Raw genomic sequence first — 13,108 nt, 5'->3', positions numbered from 1 at the left:
TTCCGCTGTTGCTCTCGTTATTGCTGCTCTTCTAGCATAGCCAAGAGCTGGGAACGCTTGCCTAGACAAAGTGTCCAGTGATGCCTTTTGTCCTGTAGATACGCTATGAGTCAGAAGTGGAGTAAAGAAGGTATAAACATATTAATATAAAGATGCTTTATGCTAGTTTAACCAGAATACACCCAGTGCATGCTCTACCAGTGAACCTGCGTTCTCAGTGTAGCACAGGAGTGAGATTGCATCGTGCTCTGCATGTTGGTGGGCAATATAGCCACAAAGCTAGATGTGAGAGCTGAAAGAAAGAGAAGAACCTCAGGTGGTGAAGGAATGACAAGGTTGGGTGCTGGGCTCTGTGCAACATGGAACCACAAAAAGCATCGTCTTTCCCCCCTCAGCTCCTCATCTGAAAAGAATTTGTGCTTGCAAGCTGTGAAAAAGTAGCTTATAAATAGATGGAGGAGTGAATTCTCCTTTTGTTTGCAGAAGGCATTATAGTTAGTCTCTGCATTTTGAGGGTGGAGTGGCTGCAGCCAAGAGCTGGTTTTGTGAGCCAGCTATTTTTAGCGTGGCTTGGTGATCTGGTTGGAAGCCTTGGGTGGGGACCTGAGCTGAGCCGGGGTAATGGGCAGCGGTGAGCAGACTTCCTGGGCAGCAGCTGCCAGGTTCCTGATGCTGGACCTGACTCAATTACAGCAACAAAGGGGGTGATCTCAAAGCCAACAGCCTCTGCAGCTCTTGAGTCTGGCTTCAACACGCGCTGTTGAGGCACTAGGCCTGCTTGAAACTGTGGCAGCTAATGCAGGGATCTCTGCTGTTGATGAAGCACTAGGTTATAGCTGTAGGAGCTCATATTTCTGGATCTTTAGCCAGACTCCTCTTAGTAGCAACTCCTGGGATGCTCCAAGGCAGGCACATGCCGCTCTGCAAAGTGGTGTGCAAGTTCCTTTTGACAGAGGTAAACTCGGATAATGTACAAGCTCTCGGGCTCCAGGAGGGCCTGCTGAGGGACTGCACAAGCCCCTTCTGAAGCTCTGGCTGTCTGGGGTCTAAGCAGAGAGACTAAGCTGGTCTTCCAAAACATGGGACAAAAGTAGAGGGGATACAGGTGTCTGGTGTGTAAGTTGCAGTCTGGGGAAACTGGGATGGCTGGCCTTGATTTCGAAGACAAAAGGTGTGTGCCTGCAAGCCGACAGCTGCTGTCATATGCTGGTGGTCATGGCCAGGCAATCTACATCGGGAAATCATTCTTGGAGGCATTATTGTCTTCTGCCACCCCTTACTGCTTTAGAGATGTGTTTGTTTCTGTCTGTGCTTGGCAAGTTTGATAGTCACTACTCTGTGCATTTGTATGTGCTTCAAAACACGGCAGTGCTTGTGTCCCTTTCATTGATGTCATTTTCCTGGTTTGCTAAACTAGTGCTTGCTCATCTTCTTGCCTCTTTAGGAGCTTTGGGAACCTCTCATACTACAAGACCTGGTCTGCGAGATGGATCTTCCATTGATAGGTGTCCTTTGCATGTTTCTCCTGTGGACCTAATCCTAAACCCTTCATATCTTGCTTAGGACAAGCTCCTAGTATACTTCGAAAAGAATGAAAAACTATGCTTAAATCCTGGCTTCAAAAATTTGCAGCTTTGTACTGTGAGATGTCTCTGCTATTGCTGGTGACACAGAAGATGCTGACGAGCACTAACCTTTGGCCTTCGGCAGTGGCAGTGTTCTTCCACAGTCTTATTTGTTTGTCAGGTGGAGGGAGGAGCACACGGCAACATTTCTATCCAAACACATACTGTGCTGCTTGGTATTCATTGTCATTACAGTCTAACCTGTTCCCTCTGTTTGCGTGGTGGTTTTAGCTTGGTAAAAAGCACTTATGCTCGCATTAAACAAACGTTGTTGCTCCGCACATAAAGGAGCGTGGAGCTGTTGTCGTTATGAGTGTATGACGTGCTGCGTGGAACCAGTTGTGGCATTTGCAGAGAGGTAAAAGATTGCGGAGCTCTGTCTAGGTAAGTTTTCATTGTTCTTTTAGGCTTTTAATGAGATGATCCCCCTTAGGTCCCCTTCTGCTGTTTATTTTCTACTCTCTTGTGTCCTAGATCTTCCTGGAATCAGTGGGAATTTACCCAGAAGACTCCAGTTTTGCTTGTTCTTGTTTGCAATGTTTGGCATGCCAACAGGGCATTAGGTAATTAGTGACATGCTGTGGTTTTGAAATTTTTTCCGTAATATTTTTAAACAGATAAAAAGTTTCCAGTATAGGATATTAGCTGAACCGCGTGAAGTTCCTGGCTCAGCCCAGACCATCCCACAAGCACCGTGTTTTATATGGCTGAGTAGGGGTAGATGTTTCTGTTGCTGGGGTAGTTAATAGCACAGTCCCGGCTATTATACGTGTCATAAACATTGGGAGTGTGCAAAAGGAGGATGTATCGGGGAAATAGGTATGTGGCTTTAAATGGCAATGGGTATATATTTGAGCAGGCAATCTTGAAACCCTGGTGGTCCTAACTCCAACACTAGTGCAGTCGACCTAGATAACAAGTATAAATATAAATAGGTTAATGTGCATGGGAAAAGGTTTGGAGGCAGGAGCTTTTTATGACTGGTAGAAAACCACAGCTTGATGCTTGGCATTCCCAGAATGGTGTTTCCACATCCTCAGGTTCCTCTGCGGCATGAGCTTTCCCTATAAGTAGGCTACTTCTTGGTTTGGGATTTCATATAATGTTTTTTTCCAGTCAGTTTTCTGAATCTTACCAGGATTTAAAGTCAACCAGAGTCTGAACACAGTTTTATTGTAACTGAGTGCAAACCAGGCTGGTGAAAGATCCGAAGGTTGCAGCTTGGGGACCACACTTGGACACTTGTTTAGCTGTATGCATCAATCCCTTTGCTTTTAAAAGGGACTCTAGACTATTTTTCTACTAAAAAACATGTTTAAATAAACTGTGCTCCAGAGAAAATTCTCTTAGCAATTATGGTCTGTGATGTGTTGTATTAATTGGATGGTTGCTCCCAGTGTGTGTGCTTGTCAGGTAATGCAGTGAGGAGGGATTCAGTCAGGTCTGTGGTCTCGGCCAGATCCACTGTTCTCATCATGAATGGCAGGAATCCCACAGGCAACCCCAAACTAGGTATTTGACCTCTGTGCCTTTCTAAGGACACTTCAGGGTTCTAAAAACTGTACACAGTTTCTCAAATACTTCTATTAGATAATTAAAACCACCGTGGCTGTGTGCTGCAGAGAATAATTACAGTTTATTTAGCAATATCTGCATTAGCTTTGCCATGGACAGTTTGAATTTTAACCTCAGCTGCATGTGAAGTTTTCAGCTTGAAGAACAGGAGCTTGCATTTGAGGTCGATCTCCTTTTATGGGATCATTACAAATATGGCAGTCGGGCAGGTTGCTATCAAAATGCATTCATGACCAAGAAAGTCTGTATTGCATTTTTCTTCCAGCGAAACAGCCCTCAGGCACACAGGATTAGGATTCTCCCTGCAGAGCTGGACAGATTTCTTTCTGAAGCATTGCTTAGGATGTGTAAATGATTTGCAGCCAAGGCATCAGCAGAAATGATCTGGGTGATGTCCTTGGACCAAGCCAGCCTGTAAATCTCTTAGTTGCCAGATCTTATTCCTTTTCTGCCAAAACCTGTGGAGACATCCACAAATGAAGTTCAGCACCAGGAGTGGAAGACTAGATGAGGCTAATGTTGTAACATCTGACTGTGTTTCTCCTAAATCATAGAATGATCAGGGATAGCTGGTTTTCCAGGGCAAATTATCTGGAATATATTTGCCTAAACCCCATTGAATACGTTAGCAAAAGGCCGTGTGTCTTGTGTTCCTTCCACCTGCAGGTTTTTGCTGTTTTACAATGGACCCAGGTTAGTCAGAGGATGAGCTCTGGTTTTAACCTTCACTTTAGCTGTTCCTCCTGCTGTTGGCTAGAGCAGTTTTTCAAGGGGCAGACCGCAAGTTGCAAAATAGTAATGGTTCTGCTGCTTCCTTCCCTGTGTTCTTCTGTCTGTGTCTCACTGGCATGGGCAGACATGGCTCCTGCAGCACCTGCTTTTGCAAGCCTGCTGGGTACCTCTTCTGTGGTTATTTATTTTTGAAAACAAATGAGGTATTTTGCTCTGAAAACTAAAGTGTAACTCTCCAAAGCTAGCTTTTTTTTGAAAGATGGATTCAGACAGAAATGGTCTTTCTAAATTATAGGTTTAAAATTACCCTACCATTATACAACTGCTTGGCACTGCTCCAGAAAACTGAAGATGTTTGGAACCTTTTCCACTGAAATGATAATTGCCCAATGAAAACAGGATTGGAGGAAACATAAACTGACATCAAGCTACTCCTTTTTGCTATAAATTATATTGACTCTGCACTATTGCAAAATTACTGTGGATGATTTGACCATGGAAGAATGTAGTTAAAGATGCTTATTACCCCACTCACATGTGCAGGGAAGTTGCAATGCATCCAAACAAATCTAAACTTAGATGAGAGTTTCCACTGACTTCAAACAACTCTCTGCTTTTCTTCCTCAGAGTTGCACAGGCCTCTATTAAAATACCTTTAAAGTGCTTAACAACCAGGTGTTTTCCTTTTGTGTGGCAAGATGGAAGTCACCTTTTTCCTCTTCAACCAAATTTTCAATATTTGGTTTGTTTACTCCAAGCTGCTTTGAAAGCAAAGGAGGACAGGAATGAAAAACTCCCAAGGCTGACTCAAAAGAGAGAGTTGTTTATGCAAAGTATCATTTTCCCATGAAACCTCCCTCTTGCAGGATATTGTTGAGTTTACTAGTGTACTACAAATGCTTTAGGAAGAAATTTTAAAGATGGGTATCAACGAATGGGTGGGTGTGCATAGATAGGTAAACAGATGTCCAGAGATTTGGGAAAATGCTCTTAATTACCCAATGGATACTTTTTGTGAGCACTGGAAGTGCCAAAGTGGATTGGAAAAACAAACTTTCCCATGGACTGTGAGTGGTTTCTTTGTTTGATTTGGTTTGCCCACCTACTTTATACTAAGGAGTGGAAAGGGTTGTATTTTCCTCTGTGTAAGAGAGTAAAAGATGGATGTTAGTCAGGGAGCCTGTCGGGCTGGTAAAAGTGACCTGTCAGGAGCTGACAACATATGAACGGAGTTACCTTGGAGATGCAACAGAAAACCAACAACTAGACATTGAGGCTTTAATGAATGTCTGCCAAGTGAGGCAGAACGTGTGAAAACAGCGTGGCTGGGCCTTGAACCAAAGGACTGAGGTGCTGGGATGCTGGAGGAGCTTGGCAGAGGAGGAGGACGGATGGTGTAAGGCCACACCTGGAGTCTCTCTGGGGCTCTGAGCCTGGAGGGGCTGTTTGGAAACCTTTTCCTGGGTGGCTTGTGTGCAAACCACTGGCAGAACCAACAGAAGGGGCAGCCTTAGGGTGTTGAGCTGTGCCCTGATAAGTGCATTAATACCCTGCTGCAAGCTTTCACAGAAAACAAGATGACTTAAACCACAAGAGTAAGGTTTTTTATGATATATGCCCTAAATGGCCCAACATTAAATGAAAACACAAACTAATTTCCAGCCCTCTTATCTGAAATACATTCTCTGTCCAGTCCCCGCTTACAGTATAAGCTCCCAAATGCGTCCTAGACTCACTCTAGATAAGTTTGAGGTGCCTGAGCAAATGTTTTCCATGTGTGCATTCAGTACCAGGATGCCATTTTTAGAGCCATTGAATCAGCTGAGATAGAAGGAAGGTGGCTGAGCATCTGTAGATGTGTGTAGCTGCTGCATTATTTGCTGGGACATTGATCACATCTGATGGCGCAGAGGGCTGAATGCTCACTGCTAAACTTGGGACTCTAGCTTGGTTCTTCCCTACCACCTTCTGCAAATGCAACAAAGGCTTGGTCTAATTGACATCTTCAGAGTCTAGCTCTTTATTTTCTAGTAGTACCAATAATCTGGGATAGTTCCTTTTGTGGAAGGAACATGAGTGGGGCCAGAAGAGCACTGTTTTGTTTGGGGTGCATTATTTTCAGTCCTTCAACTCAGCAGCAAGCAGTTCACCTGAGCCCCTGTTCTCTTCCTGAAGTGGGCTCCTCTGGGCTCGGTGGGTGGGCCAGCGAGAGTGTTTTATTGCTGTGTTTTTGAACTTTACTTTTCCTGGGGTGCTTTGCTGGTCATAAGACAAATGCTGATCTCATGTGTGTTCCATGCTGACACAGTGAATTTACGTCTTTAAACAGAACTCACAAGCTCATTGTGTATTAAAAAAATACTTAAAACATGTTTGGTTTGTAGTTGCTTCCTATCTCTCTACCTTGAGGGTGATTATACCTACACTGCCGCCCCCCACCAAGTTGCAGCATTGTCTTCAAGGAGAGCCTGTGTTTTGTGACTTTGGGAAATGTGCTGTCTGCTACGTGGGAGTCTGTAATATTTAGAGCTTTTCAGCCCACGTTGTGACTGACTCCTGTCAAGGAGAAATACTCAGATTTGAGGCAACTGGGGTTTCTTCTATCAGATGTGGAAGGGAGTGGAGTGGGATTCTGTGATTCCCTTATAGAATCATAGAATGGTTTGGGTTGGGAGGGGCCTTTAAAGATAGTCTAGTTCCAACCCCCCTGCACTGGGCAGGGACATCTTCCACTGGAACAGATTGCTCAAAGCCACATCCAGCCTGGCCTTGGACATTCCAAGGGATGGGGCATCCACAGCTTCTCTGGGCAGCCTGTGCCAGGGCCTCACCACCCTCGTGGGGAAGAATTTCTTCCTTACATCTATCCAAATCTCCCCTCTTTCGGTTTAAAGCCCCTTGTTCTATCACTACATGGTAAAAAGTCCCTCTCCAGCTGTCTTGTTAGGTCCCCTTTAGGTACTGAAAGGCTGTTATAAGGTCTCCCCAGAGCCTCCTCCAGGCTGAACAACCCCAACTCTCTCAGCCTGTCTTCATAGCAGAGGTGCTCCAGCCCTCTGATCACCTACATGGCCCTTCTCTGGACTCGCTCCAACAGATCCATGTCCTTGTGCTGGGGGCCCCAGGGCTGAATGCAGCACTCCCAAGTGGGTTCTCATGAGAGCAGAGAACCAGCTCACACTCTGTGCTAGGTAAGCCAACACAAGAGCTGGAAATCCAGTTGTTTCCAGTTGCTACACCATAGTGTTACCATCTTGTGATATCTTGCTAAGCGTTGAAACCTTGCATGCTTTCTTTATCATGGGTTTGGGTGAACATAAGGACTTCCATTGCAGAAAGGTCTAGCAGGTCAGTCTAGCTTGTTGACGAGTGCCATCAAAACAGTAGCATCAACACCAAAGTGATTTCCATGAAAGCTGAGAGAAAGGTTGGAAAAATATTTTGCCTTGTGAGAGGATAATTGCGAAGGTTTGCATATAGGAGCCAGTAATGGCTGAAGTTCTAGGAGCTTGTTTGTCTGCGCTGGTGAGAGGAAGAGCATTTGCTGTGTCGGTGTGCTTTCCCGAGTGGATGAGAACGTTCATGCCAGCAGGGACTTCAGACCGAGGGGTGTCTCCCTGTCTGGGCATCAGTATTTGCTGGAGCCTTATTCAGAAGCTTGGACCTGACAGATAATGCTCAGCTGCACAAAACCCAACAGCATTAATGTTCTTGCCAAATATAACTTCCAGCAATCTTCTGAACTGTTTCTCATTAGCTGTCCTAGCTGTGTCACTGCTGCTGACGGGAACTGGCCTTCACAACCTGCTCTGTAAACACATTTTCCAGAGCTCAGCTTGGACAGTGGTTGTGGCTCTGCTGCTGCAAGTCTTCTGGGTTGGATCTGGGTCCCTCTTTAGGAAAGGATTACAAAACAGAAGGCTCATATCATCACTTTTTGTTTATGGTGGTTTCGGGAAACGCGGGAGCAGTGTTACAGCTTGGATCTTTCCATTGAAGCTTACAGATTCTCTGTAGAGAACCTGTCCCCTCTGCACTGCAGTAGCACTGATCTTAGTCCAGAAACAATTCAGGGTTTTTTTGGCTGCACTTTGGAGAAATTCATTCAGTCTAATGGCATTTTCAAGAGGAAAAACAAAAGTATCTAAGCGCCTGAGGTTTGAGCAGTTGGCTGTTGTCCACTGGGCAGAATTTTGAATGGAAAAATCCTGTGGATTTTTGCTTTGCAGAGCTACTTGTCCAGACCTATTGAACTACCTCGTCAATTAAGTGCTATCTAAAAAACTGCAGGATGGTTGCCACTAAATGCTTGTATTCCATTGCATTTCATAGGTTCAAGATTGCCTGTAACCCAAGAAAGAAATAAATGTGAATGCTGAATTGCTTGTATTAATTTCCATGAGCAAAGCTTTCAGAGTTTTATTAGCTACCTATTTCACAAGTGCTTTGGATAATTTTAATAATATGATAAAAAAGCCATGCTCTCATAAGTCAGCGGGTTGTAAGACAATTGCAAAATGAAAGCTGGTTTAGAGTGAGTACAGGAGGAGATGCTTGGGCAGCTGGACATGCTATTGTAGAGCACAGCTGAAGGAAGCTGTCGTTTTTGCTGTAGGCATCTGTTGAGTCCATACTTGTAAAAGGAGATGACATCTAGAAGAGAATAAATATGAGAAAGAAAGAATAATGTTATTCTGTTTCGTGGGTCCTGTCTATAATTCACCCAAACCTGTGTTGGAGAGGCGTTGTGATGTGTGAAAGGAACTCACCAGCCTTCATTGTCTTGCTAGGATGTGCTGAGGCCTTGGCTCCAGCGTCCAAGGGCACTGGGCTCCAGCCCGATCCCCTCCGTCCCTGCCGCCGCGCAGGAGACGTTCACTGCTGCTGTGGCCAGGCTGGCGGGGAGAGCAGTGCCTGGGGTTGCCCGTTGGGCCTGGGTCAGCACTGCTGCCTGTGCAAGACCAGGAGCTCTGTCTTTGCATCTTTGCAGCACAACGCTGTAAAATTCCATTTCTCTTGGTGCTGGGGTTCTGTACACTTCGCATTTTTGTTTGACTGGTGGCAACTCCTGAGAGTGAGTGGGGCGTCATATGCTTTATGTTGTTGTCATTTAGGAGAGGTTTGCTTCCCAGTGATTGCTTCTTATTTAAATTCAATTGAAATGGTGGTTTTAGACACCGAGTCTGCCTGAACCTGTGTTTTGTGAAAGCCCACTGATGCAATAATCTGCATTTATGAAAAGCTGAGTATGCTATCTGAAAGTGTGACAAGTACACGAGGTTTTGCAAGCAGCCTGGCTGGGAGGAGATGCTTTTGTCCTTCCTGCCAGTTGTCTGCGCTGGGATCAGAGTGGTGAATCATGGGAAGGTGCAGGGAGCAGCGTTATTCTCCTGTTCTCTGTATGGAGATGGCCATTACGGGTCCCGCAGGGAGGATGACTGAAGTGCCACTGTTAGCCAGGTCATGTTTGCATGAAGTGCTGGGATAAGGACATAACACAAATCCCTTGACCAGACTTGTGTCCCTTTCCAGAGACGCGCTTGATGTTGCCAGCGTCCTTTATAATCGAGTTGATGAGGGCGTTCACCGACTGGTGATGCTGTCGAACAAACGCATCCAGGAACTGGAGCTGGTGATGGATTTCGAGAAAGTGGAAGAATGTTTTAAGGAGGTAAGGCCTGTTTGTCAGTCCCAGTGACTTCCTGCTGCTACCCTCAGACTCTATATCCTATGGCAGGTACTGGACCTGTTGATCTCTTGTATGAAGGTGTAGAATGATGACTGTAGACCCTTAAAAAGAACAACTGAACGTAAGGATTTAAGGCAGATTTTTCAGATGTGCTAAGAACCAACCCACTATTTTGCCTGGTATCTTTCGATGCCAAGTAAAGGTCTCCTGGCTGCTCTCTAGATGTGGATCAGTCAAACCCCATAAAGGTCTGTGATGTTTTTCCAGACTTAAAGACCACAATGTAGTGGCTTGTTGGTTGGCAGTACACTCGGAGATGGGGCGTCTTTTCTCATTGGTCAGCAAAAGTACCCTCCCAGCAAGACTGTTGAGGAGCTCTGCCTTCGTGCTCTGCCTCAAAAAGCAGCAGAGTGATACAAACAAGCTGGCGATGAGTCTGTGTCCCCTCTGGGCTGTAGATCCTTCAGGATTTGCTTATATCCTGCTGCTGAATGAGCCACACATCATGTACCCCACGCTAGCTGCCCATGTGTGCTATGCACTCTGATCAGATTCCCCAGATTTAGATTGCTCAGGTCCCTGCTGTCTGATAAGCCCCAGCACGCTCCTTCCTCTCTGGCTACAGCCCCAGGCATGCTACTGCCTCTGGGTGCAGCCCTATATTCAGTGTCCAGGCAGGGGAACAGCCTCTTGTCCTTAGCCCAGGAGCTGTGCTTAATGCCTCCACCTCCCCGCGCTTCTGTGGGAGCTTAAAATTCCTTTCATGTGGTGCTCATTGAAATTTTTTACAGCTGTGGGATAACTGAAGCAAACAGGCACTGTTTTTCAGAAAGACCTTTGAAACCTGTAGCTGTGTAGATAGAGGTCCTTAAAAAGTCATAATGTAGCTCAGACTGTCTGAGCCTTCTACAAGATCTGATTGGTTCTTTCAGTGTTGTAGATCACGGATGTGCTCTTTAAGCCTGAACTCAACCTCGAGATTAGGGAGTTGCATAGTTTCCTTTGCTGTAGCTTGTAAACAGTGAGAAGTTTCGTATATCACTTATTATCTGGTGTGTGTGAAGGGTTGTGTGCTGTTTGGAGCTCACCTTAGGAACCTGCATCCTTAAAGACCAGTACTATGACCAGTTCTACCACTGCTCTTCTAGGATTCTGGGCTCTCCTGGAGAGAACTGGATTTGCAGACGAGGCTGTAGCCTACCTGTTGTTTTCACAGGCCAAGGTGGATCTGAGAGTTGTAATGACTTCCCATTTGGAGGTAGACACTTGGACGCCGTGTAGTATGTGTTCAGGACAAGAAGTGTGATGCAAGAACCTAGTAAAGGCTCCTTTAAACACACAGGTTCCCAATACCAAAGAGAAATCAAAAAAGGCACAAAGGCAGGCTCTGTAACCTGTCCCTGCTTTAAGCTGAACTTTTTTTTAATCAAATTGAGCAAAACTAATTGCTCCCTGCTTATTTTGCAGATCACCAATGATGGCAGCATTGCTGGCAGCAGCTACTCTTGCTTTTAAGCCTGCCTAGGAGCTCCTGGGAACCCACCCCAATCCCGTCTCTTGCTGGTGGGCTTGTTCTACGGGCACTGATCCTCTTTCAGTCCAGAAGACTGGGAGTTTGTCCTCGACTGTGGGGTTGAGTTGGGATATGGATTTAGATGATCCAGGAAAACAGGATGCATGGGCCTTACGAAACATTTAGTCTGTCCCTTCCCCCAGGTGCAGCTATGCCTGAAGCATTGTAGACAAGTTTACTAGCCTGTTTTTAAACCTACTGTTGATGAAGATGCTTTATTTTCCTGCCTGACCTTCTATGTCTGCTTTGCTTTCAGGACACTCTAGACACAAGTCAGTTGTCTACCCATGTTTGAGGATGTAGGCTTGTAACTGCAGCAGCGTCTGGGTTCTGTCGAGGAACCTGCACAGCTTTGTGGTGATCTGCATTTAGAAAACCAGAAGCTGAGAGTCCCAGAGAACCGTGAAACATTGTAGATGAGGAGAATCCATCAGTATGTTCACACTGACGTAGTTTGTGTTCTATCAGTCAGAAAAGGGAAGTGGTGCAGGAAATCTGACAGCAGGGAGATTTTATTCTACTTGGTGGTAACAATAGGAATATCAGGCCAGCCTGCAGGTTGCGTGGCTTGCATTAGATCATGGCTCACGCGAAACAGAGCCCAAGCAGCTACTTGCCCTGTTTCTGCCTAAGGCTAGTGAGCAATAGCAGAGCTCTGCAATTACTCAGTTACCTGCTGTGGAAAAACTCCTAGCAGGAGGCTCAGTCTGAAATGCCAGGATAGGAGGAGAAGTGTACATGCACGTTCTTTTCAGTAATGAAATGACCAGCATAATGAGAGCAATTCCTTGCTCTTTCCACATAAAGGCCTACCTTGGTGAGTAGCACAGGGTGACTAATAATGGAGCTTTTCCTTTTTCTCCTAGGTCAGCAGTTGGATCGAGAATGTTGGCAGAAAACGGCTAAAGGAAACAATCAACCTGGACGATTCTTTGGAGATGCTGCTTCAAGCACAAAAGCAGTTCAGGGAGTTTGATCTTGTTGCCAGTGTAAGTATTGTCTGGTTGGAAAAACATATTCTCCAGAGTCTGAGCTGGCAGCATATGTGCCTTGCATGTGCTCAGCCAGACCTGTGATGCTAAGATGGCATCGGTAGAGAGTTCATCACTAAGGTGTTTGTCATCCTTTACGCTATTTGGCTTCCCTGCTATGCTCTTGTAGACAAAGCTACCAGCTCAGCCCCTCAGGATCTGCCAGTCCTGAGGAAAATTACTACTGTAATGCAAGATGGATTTTTTTGTTAATCCCTTGATGTGCTTGTAACACTGTCTTTTTTTGAATCCTAACTGACCTGTGGCCTTACTGTTTAGGCCTTTACAAGCTGCTGTGTGGCTTATGTAAATCATAGCAGAGGTCAGGACACTCCAGAATTCTGCTGTAAACAAATACATACCTGCTCATGTGATTTGAACCTTAAAAACCAGGCTAATTAGCCCTACCTGTTAATGACCTTGAAGACTATCTACTATCCATATCCATGTCAGGTCTCTGTTCTCATACACAATCCCATTTTGCTTTCAGGAATATTGCAGAAGGGGGCAGGAAGCACTAAAGAAGATGGATCGATGGGAAGACTTTTCGTCTGTGGATGTACATTCTTATAGGTTGAAGCTACAGACCTACAAAGATCAACTGGAAGAGTTCTGCACTCAACTGGATGAAAACAGGCATCGAATCTGTGAAACGGTCAGGCTGTATGAATTCTTTGACAAGGTAAGACAAGGCATCTGCTGCATGGAGGAGGGTGTAAAAAACCTGCTCGGACTCAGTCCAGAGCTTGGTGTTTGTGAAAGATGTGAAATGTAGTGTGTGCACTAACAGGAGCTGGATCTGTAACCTGCAAAAGTCCCTTTATGCTCATATGTCTGGAGTGATTTTTCAAGTCAATACATGGAAAATGGGGTGGATGTGTAT

General features: G+C 45.4%; 1 protein-coding gene across 8 annotated transcripts in view; it reads left to right on the top strand.

The window, feature by feature from the left end:
* The window catches only part of PLEKHG4 (pleckstrin homology and RhoGEF domain containing G4), a 90,868-nt gene that overhangs the window by 50,900 nt on the left and 26,860 nt on the right, over window positions 1–13,108 (top strand). For all 8 annotated transcript variants that reach the window (XR_010606627.1, XM_065640675.1, XM_065640673.1 and 5 more), the window contains 3 exons: window positions 9,465–9,603; window positions 12,061–12,183; window positions 12,716–12,907. Coding sequence is in view for 7 of the 8 variants with exons in the window: in XM_065640675.1 (XP_065496747.1) it covers window positions 9,465–9,603; window positions 12,061–12,183; window positions 12,716–12,907 (454 nt within the window). In the remaining variant the exon portion in view is untranslated. The remainder of the gene's footprint in view (window positions 1–9,464; window positions 9,604–12,060; window positions 12,184–12,715; window positions 12,908–13,108) is intronic.

Source organism: Caloenas nicobarica, chromosome 9 (assembly GCF_036013445.1).
Source record: "Caloenas nicobarica isolate bCalNic1 chromosome 9, bCalNic1.hap1, whole genome shotgun sequence".
NCBI classification, from domain to species: Eukaryota; Metazoa; Chordata; class Aves; order Columbiformes; family Columbidae; genus Caloenas; species Caloenas nicobarica.
The sequence above is the reverse complement of the archived record's forward strand: the minus strand, read 5'-3'. Positions and strand labels throughout refer to the sequence as shown.